This window comes from Caloenas nicobarica, chromosome 11 (genome assembly GCF_036013445.1).
Source record: "Caloenas nicobarica isolate bCalNic1 chromosome 11, bCalNic1.hap1, whole genome shotgun sequence".
In the NCBI taxonomy this organism is placed as follows: Eukaryota; Metazoa; Chordata; class Aves; order Columbiformes; family Columbidae; genus Caloenas; species Caloenas nicobarica.
The window spans coordinates 1,065,540-1,087,571 of NC_088255.1; the positions used below are offsets into that span (position 1 = coordinate 1,065,540).

A 22,032-nucleotide genomic window follows, 5' to 3' on the forward strand; every position below is an offset into this window, starting at 1 on the left:
CCAGACTCAGCCAAATTCTTTGAGGAAGTCCAGGATGTTCCCTGGACAGTCGTAAAATTATCACTGACAGCTGTTTCCAAAGCTGGAGACCCTCTTGTCTTAAACACGCGAGTATGGGGCGTCTCAGTGAGAAATGAGTTTATTTGGGAAGAGAAAGGACAGAGCCTCCCCCCGTGGAGGCTGCGGTGGTTCATGGCGGCGGCGCCTCCAGGTGCAGAGGCCGGGCCGCTTTCCCGCCCAGCCGCGCTCGCCGCCATCTTGTTTTACCTCAGCGCGGCTGCCCCGGCTGGGCGGCGGGAAAGGAGGCGGGGTATTGCGATTCTCCGCTTCTGTCTCCCTTATCTTTTTTTTTTTTTTTACTTTCCGTATCATCGAAGTAGGAAAATACAAAACCACTGGCCCTATGCAGTTCTCCAGGGCATTTCAGGTTCTCCATCTCCGTGGTCTGAATTCCAGCTTGGTAAGTGGCAATATGAGCTTCACAGACCCTCAAAAAGCCAAAGTGCTTAAAAAATAGCAGGAGAGAGTGTTCGTAATTTTAACTTCCTCTCATTCACACCCTTTCTTGGTTTCGAACAAGTGTGAAGCGCTTGGTCCCTCTTCAGTAATTTTTTCCTGTCAGGTGCTGAGAAATCGCACCCCAGGAGTTTGAGAGAAGAGTCAGAGCTTGGTGCTCCTGAAACGGGAGACGTTTACTCCCCGATTCTGCTTTATGTTTGGGATTTATGTGCTTTGCAAAACTGACAAATGTTCGGGCTTTCTTCAGCAAGAAAATAAGCAGCTATGGCGCGGAAGCCGCACGGCGACGGTGGTTCCTGTGAGGTGTGGCAGGACGCACGGCTGAGAGGCCCTGGAGCAGCCGGGGTTTGTTCGTCGTGGGGGGGACTCACAGGGACGAGTTTGGTTCCACAGCCGTGTTCTCACCGCTCTCGACTTTCAGAACTTCAGCGTCAGCTCTTTGTCACCTTTTTCTCACTCAGAAAATGTTTCTAGGTGAGGGATGGGAAGGAGAAATGCTAACAAGAAACATTGTGCTAAGCTTTGACTTTTCCCTTGTATTTTTGTTCCCAACAGCCTTCTGTTTATCAGCCGCTCCTCCCAGTTTTGTCTCATGTCTCAGCCTCAGTTGCATTATTTATCTCTTACACTGATTCTCTAAAGCATTGTGCACACCAGTGACATGTACACTTACATCCAGAATGTTTCAGTAGTAAAGAATAAGAGAATTGACAGTTGTGTTCAGCTACGCTCAGCACTCCAGGGAACCAGGTTCAGAGCAAGACCATTTCCTTGAAAACTACCAATTGCCAGTTTGGTATCTGAGGCTCTTATTGAAGTTGCAGACTGAATACAGAATCAATATTTGGTTTTAAAAACCTGCTTAGCCCATCTACTGATGTTAGAATTAAAGGGCCAAGCAAAAGGAAGAAGGTGTTGCTTTGTTTAATTTACAGAAAATAAAATAAAATCCAGGATCTAAATGTTCCCTGCAAATGTACAGTTGTAACTACACTGTTTACACTCAATTGTAAGCACTGAAAAAAGTTATTTGCACTTCTCCAACACTGAGCACGTTGGTTTTCATTCTTAATCTTCTGGCCAATTATGCCGTAGAGTTTACTAATTTGAAACAATGTAATGTGCGTGCATTGATGTAAGGGATGGGCAATTGTAGGGATAAAAGAGAGCTAAGCATCATTTGTTTAATAAAGCGTACATTAGATCATATCTTGTGTAAAAGTAGAAGACTATGCTATGTAGAACAGGATACAAAATTTCTTAAAACTTGATTTTGTTTCTGATAATAAACCACAGAAAGGTACCTGCATAAAATAACCACAAAATGTATTAATTGCCAAATGTTTGCTTTAATTAAACCTTTTTAATGATACACAGTACAATGTATCCACTACTTTGCGAAAATTCACGACAAAATGCAGGTTTCATATGTTTAAAAATATTTTTCATAATAAATTCATAAATAGATGAAGGTAAAGTATAAAAATTACTGTAGTATGCAAGCTTGCTCCCTTGTCTCCTCATATTCCAAACGATCTAGACAGTATTGTGATAAGACAGTTTAAAAGCAAAGTAGTTACTGATGATTAGAAATGTGCAGCCTGCATTTCTAAAGAAACCTTGAAAAACAGCAACAGATTTGTCCTAGAAAATGCAGAATAATTTTAACACTGTTATCATCCAAATCCCTCAAATAATTTTAGAATGCAGTGAATGAATTCAATATGAATTAGAGATTTTTGTTTTCTCCCCAACAGGTGCGTGAGCCAGGCTGACCTGGACGCTACCTGCTCTGTGGAGTTGTGGGGCTTCTATCTGTCAGATACTGTTGAATGAGGCACAAAAGAGGGAAAAGCTGGTTGGCAGCACTGAGCAGATCTGTCAAAAACCTTAGCATTTCTCCTTACAGACTTACAAAATAGAAATCTTTAAAAACGGTTACAAATAGCTCAATTCACCTTCTGCTCGGTATGTGTCTGCTGTATGTCAGCCAGGCAGGACCGTGTCTGATCTCAGCTGTTGGCTTCCCCTGGTTTTGAAAGGGTTTGTGCACGTAGCGCCATTCCAACACTTAACTCCAGCTTGCAAATCCCTTATGTCACACCACAAACTGTATTAGCAAAGTTATTCTTATCATCAATATTATCACTCTCTCAAGAAAATGTATATAGCGTTTTATTTTGTCAAGTATCAAACCACTTTTCACACTAAGAATAATCTATTTTAATACCATTTATAAAGGGGAAAAATCCTTACGCACCGCGTTGAAATAGGGAATGAACATGAAAAATATGGAATTATCAGGATGCTTTGCCTTTCACGTGAATGTATTTGTTTTTCCTGGTAACTATTTCCCTTTAGTGCAAAACTGGTTCCATAGAAGTTTTGTGCTTTTTTTTTTTCAATAGTAACTAGATGCTTTTGAAGACATTGGTTGGCATCTGTCTGCAGCTTTAATGTCTCTGAAAATTCAGCTCTTAACTCGCTTTTTAGAAGTACCTTCAAACTGTCAAGACAAGTTTGCATGCCGTGTTCAAAGGACAATCTTTCGCACTCTTGTTTTCACATATGGTAGTTCAGATAGCCAAAACCACTCCCTTACATCTTCTTACGAGTCTACATTGCTCATAGAATTTATTGCTGAAAACCTGGCTGTTGATCATCGCATGTTCTACAGCACAGTGCAGCGTAATAGGCTGTTACTTAGCAGTTACTGAAGAGACTGGCTTTTGGAAATACACAGATTGTGTTGGTCAGCTGCCTTAAAAAGACAGTTTCTAAGGAAATACAGTCTTCCAATTAATGTTTTCCTCTGCCGTTATCTGGAGAAGATAATCTTTGTGTCATAAAGTTGTTTTATTTTGTTTTTTAATTGATTGAACAATTAGAAATCTTAACTGCTAGCTTGCCATAATTTTGGTCATATGTAAGGTACTTCCTCTAAGCTAAACTTCAGAGAAACTTGAACCCTTTTAGCCAGCTGTTACATCTGAATAGGGTGTACTTTAAGATGTCTGAGTTTATGGGAAAATTAAGGTTTTGATACCAAAAAGTCAGCAAAAAGGCTCCTTAACTCTGCTTTGCAAGTGTTACCGAGCAGGCACTTTATTCAGCGTGCTGGACGCAGGGAGGATCTCTCCTCTAATCAAGCGCATGGCTCACGCTTCCTGGTATTTATTACACAGACCAATTGCATATTCATTAGCTCTTATCACTTAGTTGATGCATTGAACAGCTTATTGACATAATCACGCCCTTTGTCAGGAGTCCTGTTTTGGTATTTGAGGGTCTCCATCTGGGGTCCCTGCTCTTGGCAGTCCCGTATTCCCTGGCTCACAAGCATCAGCTCCTTGTCCCGGGTTCTCGAGTGCGCGTGTTGTCGGTTTGTGCTGCTGTGCAGCAGAAGCCACGGAATTCTTGCTTTATCTGCTGGAACATCCCGCTTGTCCAGCCTGCAAACCGAGGCCGTCCCGCTTTGCTGAGCTATTGTTTCTCTGTTAAATTCCTGTTACATTTTGCCTGGTCTTGTTACATTAGGCCTAGTCTGGTTTCTAAAAGACTTCTGTTACTCTTAAGAGTTTAAACTCCTACAGTGTAGTCAATAAGAAGGTATATGTTCTTCTGAAAGATGAACATAGGTGACTACTGTTCTTTTTATCCTAGTCTAGGCTTTAAAATTAAAAATATAAATTTAGGATTTTTTTAATGTTATGTCTATGACTAAATTAAAACAGTTCACTTGTAATAATATAGCTTGTAGTAGTTTAGTAATTAATTTTAATTCACTCCTGGTAATTTAGCTGCAACAGCGAATTTAGAATGTGCTAGGTAAGCCTTAGGCAGAAGTAGCTTAAACAGAAGCAGCTTTGTGAAGCTGCTGTACCCACCTAATAATTTACCCTGACTTACACTATCTGCTTGGATGAATGATTGCAAAGCTGGACTCAATTGATTCTGGAGTATAGTGTATTATATGCATACATGACAGATACTAAGTAACTGTCACAGGAGCAGGAGATTGATAGATATACATGTGCAAAAACCTGCTGATTATAGTCTATCTGGTGGCCCTTCAGCATTTTGTGATAGGAAGATTAATCTTCAATTTTCTGTTAAATTCAAGGCTGAAAGAAAGTAGAAATCAGTGTCAGCAGTTCAGCTGGATAATCCAGTTGGAAATAACTGAATCGAAGTCTAAAAATATCTTGCAAAAGAAATATGAAAAATGACTTTTTTGATGATAAAGACAGCCTCAATAAATTCTAATCAATGTACAATCTTGGATCTTCTAAAGGTTTTTAAAATGGTGTCCTAGGGGAGAGAGACATACTTTTAGCCTCATAATGGAAGGAATAGGTTCTAAATACAGCTTTAAGCCAATTTAACAGCTCTCCAAATGTTAAACTGTTCTGTTAGCATACACTTAACTAGCTTAGCAGTCCACTCTTGTTCAATACAGACAGTAGTCAAATTTCTGTTGTACAAAAAGTGAACAGGAAAACCTGTAACTCTTTGTATAGTGTATTATTTTACCTTTGGACTGAGTAAGCATTGATTAAACCTAACACATATAATCGGACTAAACAGAAAATCTTCCCTGACTGTTAATCAGGCTTCACTTTTCCATACCTGTGGAGTTATTCTGTTCACTTGTTTTCCACTGGCCACTAATTCCTGGACCAACAATACAATTGTTGACACAGTCTGTCTTTAGTGACACCTGAAGTTACGAATGTAATACAGGCAACTGCCTTTATCAGTATTCAAGTAATAGAAACACTTGTTAAAGAGACAAAGCAGGGGGAAAAATCACCACCTCTTTGTGCTTCAAATAATTACGTTTAAAGTGCATTTTAACATTTTTCAGTCATATTAGAAAACTGCTAAGATCAGGATAGAAGAGTATGCTGGCTATTTTTAATCTAATCTCTGGCAACAATTCCATGGACAGTAAATGTACGTTTGGGTTGGTTGGTTTGTTTTGATTTTGTAACCCTGCTCTTTTCCAAGTAAACTTAAATGAAATGATAAAACAGATACAGAGGGCCAAACTTCTGCTGGCAATCAGAACATCTAGTTGTTGAATATTTTGGGGCGTTTTCCTAAAGTATGCAGCGAGGATTGCAATTAAATGCTTCCATCTGAGATTTTTTGCTGCTTAGAATAGCTTTATAACCCAATTCAATAGAGTTAAAAGAAATCTAACACTACCTTGCCAGTAAAAACTAAGATACCCGGGAGGCTTCATATACATATGTATTAACTGTTAATCGTATACATACTAATTGTTAATGAATTGCTAATCATATACATATGTATATATTCAAAGCATATATTACATGCTTTGAAAACTGAAAAAAAAGTCACTTAATTTTTCAGTTTTCAAAGCATGTATTGTTCTCACTTCATGTTCCTCCAGCGTAGTGTTTACACAAAATAATGCAATAGAGCAAACACCATTGGTCTGTTAATATAATAAATGTTTTGGAGGCAGGATGCATAAACATAGACTATTTCTATTAATGAAATAACATATAAATTCAAAACAGTCCTATAGAGAGAAACTAATAATGTTGCTACCTCCCAGTTCCCTCAGGACTGGCCTGAGATGGCAAAAGACATTCAAATGGTCAGATAGCTGGGACTATGAGATTAAATAATAGAGGTGTAAATCTTAGTGGCACAATATATACTGGGGCATACTAAGGAAAGGATTTAATGTTATTTAAGGGTGCTTCTGTATATTGCATGTATATTGCATGTGATGATCCACTCTATTCTTCAAATAAATATGATCTTCCTTAAAGGCAAAGAAAAAAATGAGCAAGAGCTCCACTTTTCATGGAGTTCTTAGAAAACTATGCAGTATTAGCTGGGCTTCATTTAGTTTTGTAGTTTCTCCTCACCCAAAAGTGACCTGCTTTCCACTACAGTGAGAATAATAACATTTTTAGGACTTTTCCTCTGTTCTTAAGTGTTCTCATTTTTTAAAAATTTTGTTTTGCAAAGCAAATGTTAGCAGGTTTCTAGGCTGACACATTTGGTATTGTACAAATATTTATAATTATGTAAATACAAGTTCCATCCACGATGATGGACTGGATGGGTAACTGGAGATAAAATTAGCTTAAATCAAAACTAATACAAAGGATAACAATGCCCACGCTCCTGGGAACCACATTCTGCTGATGATTTCATTTCAGTATTTGCCTCTGCATTCCACTCCTAAGTGGTAAAAGGCAGGGATCAGTGTCCCCTTCTCTGTTTTTGTAATATTTTGCACAGTCTGGGTACTGCCAAAAGTAAATGATAAATGCTGATGCAAATATGTGGTCAGCCAAGGAGATCTGCTTAAAAGCAATTACTGCACCATGGTCTTGTTAATGTTCAACTGCCAGTAAACAGGTTTCTTGGCAAATGTTTATGCTGTGAACTCTGATCATGCACTCCTGAATTATTCACTTCATGCACGTCAGCACGCATTTGTAACCTAAGATTTGAAACTGAGGTTTTACCCGTAAATCTCAAGTTTATTGCTACTCACTCTCTTCACCCAGGTAGCCTTTTGGTTTCACTAGGATTAATGGAATTAAACCAACAGGACTGTTTTCCTAATATTTGAATTACATAGCTATGTGTGTGAATTACAGATTTCACAAAAGCCTTCAGAAAGGGAGTGAAAAGCTCTAAGTTACATTTCCTGTTAATTTATTTCTGATCAAGAAGCTAATCAACCTATTGAGTATTGGGCTATTACTAATAGACCAAGGAAGGGTTTGGTAATTGAAATTACTTTTTACTACTGATAGCCCAAGCACTGTTATCTGTATCTGCTACTAACCTGAAAAAATAATCCAGGTCTTCAGCCTGTTTCTTTGTCCCCTTTTGTTCAGTTAGGTAGGGCATGCAAACTTGTATTACACTTCTTACAACACAGAAGAGCCAAGAGTTAGAAGAAAAAGCTGACTTAAAGCCATAGTCTTAGTTTTCAACAGCAAAATGAAAACTAATCTGAATCAGTGCCTTCATTTGAAAACACCGTGAACAAATCACTGATGCTGTATTTCATGTTTTCTGACTGAAACAGACAAACCTGCAGACAGAGGCTCAACCTTCAAGACTAACTTAAGAGATATATGGTGGCAAATCCTAAGGAAAAGTATAGTTCTTGGTCTGATCCTACTTGTTTACTAAACAAAACTCAAAACTAAGGCAATGGATCAATAATCGCTCATTTCTCCATCTACTGTAAAAACACAATCATTCACTGACTGCACTGGAAGCAGGATTTATGTTCATTTTGTATCTTGCTCCAGTTTTAAGATGAGTTACTATGTAAACTACTGATTTCAACCTGAGAGGTAGCAATACTGTTCTTAAATGTGTGTGAATTTTCATCAGCATGGCTTAAGTAATTTGGCACTAATCCTGCAAACAGTGGGACGCTGAGCTTATCTGAGGATCCATGTTCAAGCATGCAGAACTGCAGGACTGTGACCTACAGATGTAAACTATAATGTGTCATGACAAAGTCAAATGCTTGCTAGTATTCTGTATCTTAAGGACCATCTAAACAGGAGGAAAAACATTTCTCGGGACTTGAGCTGTAGCTTGGACTGCCTTCATAATTTTTCCCAAGAGTGGAATAGCAGGTTTGCTAATCACTAATAAATCTAGAGATTGGACAATTCTCATTTTCACTGCCTAGCTACTGCTGGACACGTACTGCCTGTTATCTTTGGATGCAGGAGCGCTGGGAAGGTCCTGGAAAACTATCCAAAAATAGTATTGAGTACTGGAGCTTAACCTGCCCTTCCATATAAAATATTCAAATTGTGAAAACAACACTAATTGAAAAATTTAAGGCCCTTTCACTCTTACAACTATAAAACTTGAAAATTAACTCCTTAAATTAGAAGCAAACAGGCTACAAAGCATCCCTAACTCCTCAATTATCTACCTCATAGTTTAAAAAAACCAGAAGACCAGAGACTGGTTTAATATTTTTTGTAGGAAGATTAATAGTATTGAAATTAGGATCCACTAGCCCTTTCTTAAATCTTCATTATTTTCATGATACTGGATATGATGAATGGCTAAAGACTGGTGTAGCCCTAGTAGCAAACCAATCCAGGTCCTTTTTGATCAAGGTTTTCAAAAAACAAGTGACTTCACTTTAAGTGGGTGCTTTCTGAAAACGAGCTCCTTCAAAGTATCGGGATTGCAAAAATCACTTGTCACATCTGAACACCTTTGCTTTAACTGCAGTTTAAAATAATCCTGCTTCTGCTCCCTTTGCAAATCCATAACGATGTAGACTTCTGATCTACAGTGACAGATTTTTCCTGCTGAGTGTTTTCAAGAAATGAAAAGCAATTGGTAACTTGTGATAGTGAGAGGGAAGCAGATGAATACAAAGTTGGGAGGGAATCACTAGAAAAGACGCTGGTTTTCCACAGCCAAGAGGTTGCAATGCATGCAGTTTTCAGCTATTCTGAGGTCTTCTTTCCCATTATATGCCCAGATTGTATTTAGAGAGATGTTTTAAAAAACAAAACAAAGCCCAGATACACTTATGCTACTTAAGCAATAAACACTCTGGTAACATAATGTCAAATATATGACCAGAATTCATCCTGTAGATGACCATTAGTCACACAGCAGGAGATCACGGCTACCAGTCAGTTCAAGGTTTGTCCAGTTCCTGCATCCAGTGGTGCAGGTCTTGAGTTATGGAATGAAATTAAGAGACCTGAGGGCAAAAAACTCAATGATACCCACTTGGAAAAGGGAGCTATTACTGTGCAAACAGCAAAAAGTGAAATGCATCTACCCTCTCCTCAAGGCTGTATTTAAAATAACTACACTGGTCCAATCCTGCTTGACAGCAAGTCACATGATATTGCTCGGGCTGATTTTGCTTTTTGTTAAAATAATAACTTAAAAAAATTATAACAAAACCTGAGAGAAGGCTTCTCCACCTGGGCCTGTTCCATTACTAACTAGCAATCCATATGCCCTAGGACAGGTGACTGCTATTTGGTCCTGTAATCAAATCGCTGGGTATTCTGACACTTGAAATACCTTCATCAAAGACACCATCACTTTCTGGTCATTGGTGGAGTGCTACGGATTTAAAGAGACACTGTCAAGACTGCCTATTCCAAAAGAAACCTCCTTTGCCAACAGTTCCATGCTAAATGCTTCTGGACTTTGGGCATGCATCAGTCTCTTCCCCAACCATCTGTCTCCTCACCCCACATCACCAGTTCAAAGTTGTTTCCTCTACTTTTGTAACTTGTATGAAGGTTACGCAAAAGAAAATGGTGGGGACAAATGCTGAGTAAGTTTTTCAGAGGGCTTGACTTTTAGGACTACCTCTCAAGAGTCCCTTTTTAAAAATAAGACACCAAAGCAAACAGGATTGTGTCTAACTTCTACAAAACTGCTGGTTTCACAGGAGGAGGAGAATATGGCTACCATGCTACTCAGCATTAGGGTGAAGCACCATCTAAATTCCAGTAAAGTTAGGGATATCACCTAGCTCGCATCAGCAACCACATCCCCAGCTTTCTACAACGTCTTTGCTGTCAAGCTTGATGCTGTCAGTATTCTTCTCACTGAACATGGGGCCTCCATGCCTCATCATGAGCTCTGTAGCCATCTTCACAAAAGCCTCCTCCACATTGCTGGAGTCTTTCGCAGAGGTCTCTATGGCACAGATGATATTGTCATAGTGTTCAGCCAGACTCTGAGCTTCCTCTAGCTGAACCTCTCGAAGGTCACTTAGGTCAGACTTGTTTCCTGGAAGAAAAAGAAACAATGGAGTAATTTATAATGACTATTTATGTTAGACTAAGTATTTAGCAGGAGGTTCTCAGGTTGCCCATAGAAGCTGCAGAATTTCCATTCTTGGAGATTTTCAAAATTTGACTGGAAAGGCCCTGACCAACCTGCCATTAGCCTTGCTTTGAGCAGGCCGGACGAGATAATCTCTGAAGCCCCTTCCAACCTGTATTTCTGTATGACTGCTACAGAGAACAGAAAAAGTCAGTAACTGAAGAGTGGTGGCTGTAGACCTTAGCAGAAGAAAAATGGGCTAGAAGTGAAAGCTAAAACCATTGTATGAAACAGCAGCAGTTTACTGGTTCCTAGAGAAATGTAGAATACTAAGGTCTACAGGCCTCGAGAGCCACATCTGAGACAGAAAAATTTGGGATGGGAAGGAGAACTTCTAGCAGAGAACTGACAAACCCTGATTGCCCTGAAGTCCTTCCAAAATCCTCCATCTGCTGAAGTATGTGGGTGTTCCAGTTCACCAAAACACATTAGCTGGGTATGATGGAGCTTCTTTGGGCCCTGGAAAAGAGTAGCTCCACCACGGCTGTGCCCCTGGAGATCCTGGGCACCCAGTTCTCCCTTAAGTGAGACGCAAAGGATTCAAAGCTGGCTTCTGATACAAAGCTAGCTACGTCTTAGCAGAAATTGATCAAAGCAAAACATTTCTGTTTTCATGAATCAGCACTTCCTAGTTAAAAAAACAACATTGGGAAAATTTCCAATCGGATCTATTACATACATCTTAACTTCAACCAAAAATAAAACTTTTAACCATCTTAAACAAGTATTGCAACTAATTACATTGTACAGTAACATGTGGTGCTTGGTATGAATATTTTTAACTCACCAATCAGTATTTGTACGATGTTGGAACCGGCATACTTTCTGACATCCTCGATCCAGCGAGGAATGGACAGGAAAGAGCCTCTCTTGCTGATATCATAGGCCAGGATCGCGCCATTTGCGCTGCGGTAATAACTCTGCGTGATGGTTCGGAACCTCTCCTGGCCAGCTGTGTCCCAGATCTGCAGCTAAATAAAACAAAGCATACAGCGAGACACTGAATTAAAAGCCAGGGCTTGATTCAATAGCCTTCTTATAAATCTCCCTTATACGCGATAACATTCTGGCATCATGTTTTTCTAGTTCTTTGTTCACGATTTAAGAACAATAATATATACTGGAGAACCTTTTGCGCTTGGTTGCTCAAAGTTTCTATCTTTATCAGTTGAGACACCCTGGGCTCCTGCAGGTGAGCTCTGATGCATCCTTCTGTGGCAGGTTATGAAATGATCACTTTTGTATGTCCAGCCCTACCCCTTTGTCACCTCCTCTAGCGGAATTAGCAAAACAAGATCTTAGTCCACAGCCAAGCCACTCCAGTTCATCACCTGGAGGTTTTCATCAGGTGGGTTTTCATCAGCTTGTCCTCTGAGCTACTGACACAGCTTTGCCAGTTGTGCTGCAGGGACAATTACAACTGGAGTAGGATGTGGTACTGGCATCTGAGAGCACTGATGCTGCTTTATAAGGAAATATGAGACAATTAAAAGAATATATATAAAAAACATAAAACTTTTAGAAAAGCCAGCAATTCTAGGTTTCAAAAAAGTCAAAGATGTAGTCAGTCTACTCACTTGTCCTTTTTTAGGTGGTAGAAGAGACATTACATCTGGGCAGGAGGAAGAAACGCGTAGCTTACATATTTTTGCCTAAATCCAGTAGCGTATGAGCTATGAGTTCAGTATCAGGGTTTCAGTTCCTAGTACTAGATGTTCCAGAGGAAGAAGCCAAATAACTCAAGAGTGGACAAACACAATATCCTGCTTAGAGGGAAAATTTATTTTCAAAGCCTCTTCTTTTATAGGTTGTCTAATGTCCTGGAACATGACAGCTTATATTGCAGGAGCTTTTAATCTAAAGTAACTGTGGATGTTCTCATTCTCCACTTAAATCTCTAATCCTTTTTGAATCTTGCAAAGCTCTTGGCTTTAATATATAGCAGCAATGAAACCAAAGAATTTCCTTTTATAAATTTTCTATTTTCTGTCCTTCTGTTGCACTTTCATTTATCATTTGGGGATTGAGACTGCTTGTCTTTTTGTGCCATTCCTTATATATTCTGCATCTCCTCTTAACTGAGACAGGACGTAAGCAAATATTCTTGGGTTTTTAAATCTTCCCTGTACGTGTAGACCTGTTAATTAGTTCTCCTCTCTCTGAACTCTTTTCTTTTAAAGTGCTGACAACTAAACACAATGTGCCAATGATGTTTTATACCAAATTAGGTGGGATCACTTGTCCATTTCTTTCTTTTGCACATCAGTACTTTGTATCTTCTGACTGCTGCATTTTTTAGCATAAATTTTCACTTTGGAATAGGCTGTGCTGATCAGATCACTTCCCTGTGCTAACCAAGCATTTAGATCCCAAATGTTATTTATACAGCTTAAAAGGAATCACTCCACTGAAAAAGTATTTCTCTGTCCTGGTAAGAGTTTTCTCAGAGGAGGGGAAGGGACTGTAATGGACTCAGAAAACCACAAAGCAATGATTATTAACAGAACAGACAATTACTAGAGACAAGGAAGTTTGTGGCAGGTTTATGTAAGATGTTCTCTGTACTCTAGACTCCCACTAGACCTTTGTGTCTGTTACATAGTTTTAAATCTTAATACGTTATTAGGCAAAGTGCAAAACAAGGCTAATGATGATTACCCAACTCTTGGGAGAGGTCTGAGAGATTCTGTGCATACAGAATAATTATAAGCTTTTTAAATTTAAAAACCCAAAGGTTTAGCTTACACTTTTCACATAGTATAAATAAAAGTGATTTACCTGCAGAGTGACTGAGCAAGCCAGTCTTGGGCCTTGTGCTGTACACCGGATTTTGAAAACCTCTGTGTAAGTATGTAGCATAGAATCACTGAGACTAGGACAGATTTTGGAGGTGGCAAAGCCAACTGCCTGCTCAAAGTGGGGTCAAAACTCAGTTCTTCTAGGAAGAACTGCTCTATGATTTTCCTGGGGACCAAAATGAGTCTGACTAGCCTGCAGTTCCCAGGATTTCTTGCCATTCTGAATATGATATTTGCCTTTCTCTGGTCCTCCCCCATTTCCACAGCCTTTCAGTAGTGATAAAGCAACCTCAAAATGTCACCAACAAGATCTTGCAGCACCCCTACACATTTTTTACTCAAGCATTTCTGTGTTTGCAGGACTGAATGTATTATACACAGTTGCTGAAGCCCTGAGTGTCCTGCTGGGAACAGCACGGAGCAGAGGACTGGCCTTCCCAAGAGCTCCCAGCCATCTTCCTCCAGGTAGGCTCCTTCCCTCAGGAATCTGAAATTTGTGCTCCCCTACTTGTCACTCCTCTTTTGTGTAAGGATTCTGAATTATTTAGCTTTTTACATTATCATCAGTTTGTTGTGGGTTTGCTTTCATTGCTGAGGCTACAGGATACATTAGACCCCAAATCAGATACTTTCTTTGCAAACATATCAACCAACACACATGTTGGTCACTGTTCCATCCCTTCTGCTGGCAGGAGCCAGGTGGGTGCTCACTCTTTGTTTCAGGGAAAGTCAGCCAAATAAAGGCATGGTTTAATGACTTGTTTAAGCCAAACTGAGACCATGCAGTCATCAAAAACTTGCCCTCTCCCTCCACTGAAACTAGGACCCGTTAATCTGATACAGAGAGCACTGATTTAACCGAAAAATAAGTTTTTTCCTTTTGTTTGAAGGGTTAATACTCATTATACATTATACTCATTATACATACATGGTACTGAAAGCACACAGACTGCATAGGGAGGAAAGCAATGGCAAAGTTGTCTTGAACTAATCATGAATATGTCCCTTTGGTTTAACTTGTTGCTGAAGGTGGGTGTGAGCCGATGCAATAACCTCACCTGAAGCTGAGCAAGGAGCCCTTGTTCAGTCCCTGGCAGACCCACGCAGAGACAGCAGCTCCAGCTGCTGAGGATCAGTCTGCCTTGCAGCACGCTCAGTGTGCAAAGGTACTTTGTAGAGGGCTAATAACAACTCACTCCTCACAATTTGGAAGCTTGAAAACCTGGTTGTCACAGTGTTTGAAGTTTTAATAACTGTCTTATTTTAAAACAATAAGAACACACACTACAGACATAAGAGAGTATGCAAATATTATGAAGCAGATTACGTAATTTAAAGGAAGATGTATTCCTAGAGGCAAAATGTAGCTAATTTGCTTGACAACATCCTTACAAAACTCTACGAAAAATTATTTCTGTATAGCGTAAATCAGTCCAATACAGGATTAAAAAATATAAGTCATTACAAAAATACCGTTTCTGATCATAAGTTAATAGTATTTTCTCCAGTAGGGGTACACAGATACATTTCAGACAATTCTGTTGAAAAGAAACATGACAACTATATATAAATACCAATCAACTGCAAATTAAACCCATCATTTTACAGTAAAAGTTTTATATAGTCTCTTTGTTAAACTATCTTTACAAATAGGTAACTCTTGACAAGAAATAACAATTGCAAATTCTTTGGAAAAAAAATTAGTCTTAGTATTTCTCATTTTAAAGCCTCTCAATATAAGTTAGATGTTAAAAATCAAAATACCAAGGGAACTGTAGTAGCCACAGGCTACCAAAAAAGTAGGATCATAGAGTCTTTTGTATTGTATAAGTGTATCACAGATGCAGTATGTGACACAAAGTACTTTATTTCCTTTATTTAAGTGCTTCGGCTTTGTAAATAATGTGATGAAAGCCATGTCTGTCACTTTAGTAACCTTTTAAGCAATTCCTTAGTTTGTAATTACTTTCACAACGATTCCGGTGTAAGAAAGAGAGAAGCTGGGATTGCTGGAGGATTGTGTTAAATTCATGTGAGGATACTAAGGAAAACTATCTATGCAGTAAGAGGTTGGTAGCAGGTCTTCAGGGGACCATCCCTAGTGACAAATGAGGACAGGGTAAAGAACAAATACCTGTTGTTCAGAAGGAATATGACAGAATACTCTAAGTGAACAAAGGCAACGAGCCACCTTTCTTGTGCTAATTGTTTCACAATTGAATGCCCATTTAGTTACAAAAGCTGGTTATTTTGATCTGCTCTTAGCTTTGAATTTTTTGGCCAGCAGAGCCCTTGGCACTGGCTGGCACTGAACAGCAAAGCACTAAACCAACTATTAACTCCTGTAAGTTTTTTCACGACTCCATATAACCACTGTAGAATTGGAGCTTTCCATAAGTACTTTGGACAAAGTCTTGAACATCTTTTCTTATTTGCTTTTTCATCTGTTCCTGTTGGGAAGGAGCTCATCTCCTTCAGCCCTTGCCCAGATGCAGGCTGGGCTCTGGCTGCCCGGGGAGCGGCTGTGCTGAAAAGGTCTGGGGCTCTCTGCAGGCAGCAAGCTGACCAAGAGCCAGCAGATCAAGGGAGGTGATTATTCCCTTTTATTCAGCACTTATTAGTTTCCAATTAAAATACAGTGTCCAGTTTTGGGCCGCCCATGCAAGGAAGACATTGAAGAACTGGAGCAAGTTCAGGGGAGGGCCATCAACATGGTCAGGTATCCGGAGCACATACCCTGTGAGAAGAATCTGAGGGAAACGAGCTTATTCAGCATGGGAGAGGGACTGGAGATGACCTGTCAGCTGCTGGCCTGTGCCTAGGAGGAGGTCATCAAGACTGAGCCAGGATCTTCACACTGGCACATGACGGGAGGATGAGACCCACCAGAGAAAAATTGAAACAAGGAATGTTTCAACTTAATGTAAGGAGGAAAACAGAAGGTGGCAAAATTTATGGTGAGTCTCTAGAAGAACATTCTGGAGTGTCTGATTAGGCTTAAAGAAAGAGTTTCAACTATAGAAATAGACGGAGTGTTCAAAACAGTAGGTGACAGGTCGACCAAAGAGCATGAGCATTATCAAATGGTTTGACGTGGCGTCTTCTTGCATTGATAAACATATTGTTTATCAAAGGTTAATGCTTAACAAATGGCCTCAAGACACGTTAAATAATTTCTCCATCCCATACTTCCTACATAACTTATTTATTAAGTACTTTCCTGGTTCTTCTAAAGTATCACAGGAGTTCAGGCTTACTTTTGCTTGTGAAGGAGCATTAATAATAACGAAGTACATCCTATAGCTGATACCTTCCTTTAAAAAGATAGAAATGTCACTTTCGTGCTATGAGTTCTTCAACGTACAGCAACTTCCATAAAATTTCCCAGCAATGAAATGGTGGGTGCAAAGACCGTACTAAATGATTCTTAACCAACTGTGTCCAAATCCTGTCACCCCAAATGGCAAACAATAATATACATTTCTGTCCACTGACAAATCACAACACTTGCTCCTAAAAACACTTTTAGCAGTGTTATTAAATACAAGAGTCAGGAATCAAGACAGTTAACAAGTCATAATTTTATATTACTTGCAATTTGGCCAGACAATGACACATTACATTTTGGGCCATTCTGAAAGGAATATAGTTACAGCCATGAAGCCTGAATCAAAGCCAAGAATCTTGATATCACATGGGCTGAAAAAGCTTGCAAATTAAAAAGTGCAGTGATACATAAAGAAGTATTTGTCAGAAAAGGAATGTGTTTGTTTTCAAATGTTCTTCTGCTGCTTTCTGAAAGATAGAGCAAGAGAAAAACTATGGCATAAAGGAAAAAATACTCACTGTATGTAAACCACTACGAAATGACAGCATAAAGTAGATATTAAAGATACACAATTAATATAAGAGGAAAATCAGTGAAAGAAAGGAATTTTGTTATTACTAACCACAATTCACGGACTTAGGACTTAAGAATGTCCTTGCCTATCATTATGTAGTCTTAGTTCCACCATTTTATAAATCTTTTCTTACAGTGACATAGCAGTTACAAAACATTTTTTGTTCTGTTTGCCAGATTCTTTCTATCACTTAAAGAACAAGTAATTACTTTATCAATATGACTTTAATCACTATGCATTAAGTCAACAACCACAACTTTTGGGAACTACAGTCTGTACTCTGTAGGATTTTGCCAACTAAGGAGGATGTATTTTATAGAGCAGTATGCCACAATTTCAGCCTGTTAAACAGCATATGCTAGAAATTTTTTAAAAATTACATTAGACCGCAGACATTTCATAAAGCTGAGGGGGGAAATTCTGGATATATGCTGGTCAGAATTTGCCTCTGTGATAAAAATCAAGGTGGTCATCACAGGTAGCTTTGACTTTGAAGTTCCAGTAGAACCCAGTGCACGAGATCTGCCAAATCCCTGCCTGGTTCTGTTCCCCAGCGCCTCCAGGAGCCCATGGCTCACAACAGCCTGTCCCATGGGCAACGGGCCTCTACCATCCCACCAGACAACCCCTCAAATTACAGTTGGAGATCTTGAAAAAAGAACAAGAGAAACAGGAGACTGGACAGCGCAGACAACCTTAAATATTCTTCCTCTCTGGAAGTGGTAAATATTGGCAAATCAGGGTTAGCACATACTGGGGAAGCTTACGATACCAATACTGTACTGTTTTATTTCAAAAGAAAATGCTTCAGTTATCAGGACTGTCCATGAATAGCTCCTTTTTCAAGCATTAACATCTCTTTAAATCTGAAGTTTAGTCAGCTTCAGTAGCCGATGAAGCAGTGGTGTAGTAAGTATCACTTAAGGCACTTGAAAGAACGCAGCCTTAAGATGCAAGGAAAGCCTTGAGCTTAAAAACAACAAAAAAAAGTTATTTGCAGAACTTTTAGATACCTTTAGTATCCCAACATGCTTCTTTTCCCTTATCCAACAAAAAATGCATCAAAAGGAAGTGAGACTTAGAATCCTTGGGCTCCAAATGTTTCAGAAACATTATATAACTGCAATGACAACATTTGAAGTTTTAAACAGAAAAGGACACTAACACAATTAACCTTAAAATGTTTGTTTCAGTCTCAAAAGAAGTGTCTGGCTCATAGTCTCTCTGTTGTGTTGTAATACTGTCCTCAGCCTGAGCAAAGATGAAGCTTAGGCCATCGGGGATGTGGAGCAAGCGTTCAAAAGCTCCGTGGGACTTTCTTCTGTTCTCTTGTTCTGAAGGACCTTCTGAAGATGAGCTTACAAAGCATTATAAAAATAGGAATTGTCTTATTCTGCACCATTTGCTAAGAAGAAAATAAGCCTTTGCATTCTTTACGAAGACTGTCTTGAGTAGCAGAAACCCATAATGAAATGGGAACAGCACAGAAAATCATCACCCAGCATGCTTTTGTATGGATCCTGTTGTAAGGTCAAACTTTATTTTAAACATGTCCCAAACACCTCAATTTAAGGCATCCCAATCAACAATTTATCTGAAACTGTTAAAACAGAATGTCTCACATGACTGAGACAGACACAATGAGACACACAGTGTCTCTCACAGAGCACATGTACAGGCTTGTTTACTACGGGGACAGGATATGATCTGTTTGGAGAGCTGAAGTGCTCCTCCGAGAATCACTGGAGCCCACACCAAAACCAAATCTGTAGAATGTGCAAGATACACACATCTAATACTAAGAATTTATTTACCTACTCTATAAGGGAGCTCACAAAAGTATTATCCTTGTTTTCCTTTTCCTGTAACATGCTGAACAACCCTACCTAGATTGGATGGGCTGCTCTGAAGTCTCAATCAAACTGGAAAAGTCTGACTGGAACTTGAAACTTCGCATACAACCCACTCCTTAACAGACCAAAAAAAAGAAAAACTCCCAAGCAAATGTTTTCATACTCTAGCTGTGTCCCTGACTCAGCAGCTACCAAAAATATCTGTAAGGTAAATCAGCAACGATGTTGGATTAATTTGCCTAAAGTAATGCTTAAAATACTCTTCTTCAATCTGTGCCTCCTTAATTTTTGTTCTAAGTGGAAGTATAGAACATTCCAAGGAAAAAGCCTCAAGAGCTTGCATTTTCTTACTAGTTTTTTTTGTAAAACACTGAGAAACAACCCACGGGTTTCATTACAGACTGACTACTAATTCAGGTGTAAGTAGTGACAAGAGGAAAGAGCACAGGTAGGGAGTTGGGGTTATTTCCTGGGCAGTCCTCTCCTGCTCCCCAACTCTGTGGCCAGACCCCTGGCACCAAGAACAGACACATTCGGCACTTCCGATGTGCCTGGCATTTCTATGGAGCCAGGCTTCAATCTGAAATGAGAAACCTCACTTCCAACAGCTCCCCTGCTAGAAAGCACAGAAGAGGTCATAATAGCACAGACAGAAAATCCGAGTTTCCTTTTCATCTGCCAACCCCAGCTATATGTGATAGGAAAAGGTGTGACACTGCCAAGGAAATAAACACCTTGGCTAGGTGTGGAACTTCTAATCCCCCTCCTTTCCTCAAAAATTCGAGCCTTCATTTCTTCCATTTCTGCAACTTTCTCTGCTTAATATTCTGCTCACCAAAGTTAATTTATTAAAAAAAAAAAAAAAGGACAATAGAGGACTTTGACACCCACTTTGGTAAACACAGAGCAAAATTCAACTGCAATCACCGTATTTCTGTGTCACCAAAAGCTGTACAGTTTCATGATCTTTCTCAGGCAGTGACTGCATTAAATTCTTTTTAGTTCCACTGGGGATAAGGATAGTCGTCAGACTCCATTCTGGAGGTGCTTTAAGCCCTTTTTCCTGCTGTTTGATCATCCTGTGCTCAGAGGCCAATGTGTTGTAGGGGAATCTATGCCACTTAGGGTCTGCAGATAATTCCACCAGGTAAATGTCCTGTCCTCTTTCTAACCTGAACAACGAGCTGATTTTCTCCAGCATAAGAAACACGGAAGTCAGATTTAGGGTTGATGTGTTCTGGTTTAAGTAAACACCCTAGAAGCAGTGGTTTAAGATAACTGAAATACGCCTATTTCAGCAACCACTCCTCAGGCTTCTCTCAATGTGCCAGTTCCACATCCCTTTCTGGAAACATGACAGTCCAGCTGAGGTTCCTGCTGGCTTGTAAACAGACCCTCGCCAGAAGCCTGCCTGAAAAGAGGGGTGCTGCACTCACGGCAGAGCGGCGGCAGAGCCCGGCCGCAAGTGAGCCTTGGAGGGGCTTTTACCGGCCTTCGGGCGCTGCTAACGAGGAACCAGCCCGGCCTGCGGCTGCACGGCTGTTCCTGCCTCAGCAAAACACGGCCACAGATGCGCTTGGTCCCTCCTCGCCCGCGGGAGCCGCTCGGGAAGGCGGCACCGGCGCTGAGCAGCCCGCCCGGGGGCACAACAGCAGCCCCGGGCAAGTCCGCAGCGGGACGGGGCGCCCGGGCGGGCGGCACCGCTCGCCGCCAGCCGCTGTCTCGCCACCGCCGCCTCCTCCTCCGGCAGCCGGGCCGGGGCCGGGCGACCCCGCCGGCATCTCGGCGGCTGTGGCGGCCCGGAGCTCCGCGGCACTGGGGGCGGCCCGGGAGATGAGCCCCGGCTCCCCGCCTGCCCCGGAACCGGAGTGTCCGGCCGCTCCCTCCGCCCCGGGCCGCCGCTCCGCTCACCTTCACCCGCTTGCCTTGGATCTCCAGGCTCTTCATGGTGAAGTCCACGCCGATGGTGCTGCCCTGGCGCTCGGCGAAGGCCCCTGTTTTGAAGCGCTGAACGAGGCAGGTCTTGCCCACGCTGGCGTCCCCGATGAGCACCAGCTTGAAGAGGAAATCGTAGCTCTCCTCCGGGTCGGGGCCGGGCCCCGCCGCCGCCCCCGACACTGCCGGGCCGGGCATTGCGCTGTGGCCTTGCGCCCGCCGCCGAGGGGAGCCGCGCTGTGCGCAGCGCCCGCCGCCCCCCGCCGCGCCGGGCCTAGCGCTGGGCCCGCCCCCGCCCGGCCCTCCCTCCCTCTCTCCGCCTCCCGGGCATGTCCGGCCGGGGCTGGCGGGGTCTGCTCGGGGCGCGGTCCGACGTAAACCATCGTGTGTGGGCAAACAAGCGTGTTAAGAGTCAGCGGTCGTGAGTGGCACTGATGAGCCGTTCATCGCTACCAGTGCCCCAGTCCTGCACAGAGAACCTGCACAAGCGAGTATTCGTTCGCATTCTTGCTGGACTAACTTTTGTGGTATACATCCCGCTGATATATTTTACAGTTACTGACACGTAGCAGTAAACAGGTGCAATTACATCACTGAGTCATCCAGGAAGTGCAGCTGATTTGCCTCATCGGCTTTTCATGTTTAGGTCTGAGCTGGGGTGTGGTTTGTTTCCAGAGTTGTAGGCCAAGGCTCAGGGCTACGGTTTTTCACCCGTGCAAGGTGCTGCACCGTTCAGACATGTCTTTAAAACTGTTAACATCATGCTACGTGTCTTACATACACATGTCTGTGTGAATATATCACAGAATAGAATCACAGAATCATTTAGGTTAGAAAAGACCTTTAAGATCATCAAGTCCAACCTTTAGCCTAACACTGCCAAGTTCACCACTAAACCATGCCCCTAAGTGCCACATCTACACATCTTTTAAATACCTTCAGGGATGGTGACTCAACCAGTTCCCCAGGCAGCCTGTTCCAGTGTTTGACAACCCTTTCAGTGAAGAAATTTTTCCTAATATCCAATCTAAACCTCCTTTGGTGAAACTTGAGGCCATTTCCTCTTGCATCACAAACTGGTTATGTGTATTGAGGTAAGTATATCTGAGGAATCTGGAATTAATT

General features: G+C 41.2%; 1 protein-coding gene across 1 annotated transcript; it reads right to left on the reverse strand.

Moving 5' to 3' along the window:
* Positions 1 to 1,848: 1,848 nt before the first annotated feature.
* On the reverse strand, positions 1,849 to 21,121 carry RAB43 (RAB43, member RAS oncogene family). The gene is made up of 3 exons (XM_065642472.1): positions 20,884 to 21,121; positions 11,207 to 11,390; positions 1,849 to 10,323 (listed from the first exon to the last, which is right to left on the reverse strand). The coding sequence occupies exons 1-3, from the start codon at positions 21,103 to 21,105 to the stop codon at positions 10,070 to 10,072; spliced, it is 660 nt and encodes a 219-aa protein (XP_065498544.1). The 5' UTR covers positions 21,106 to 21,121; the 3' UTR covers positions 1,849 to 10,069.
* Between the last annotated feature and the right edge of the window lie 911 nt (positions 21,122 to 22,032).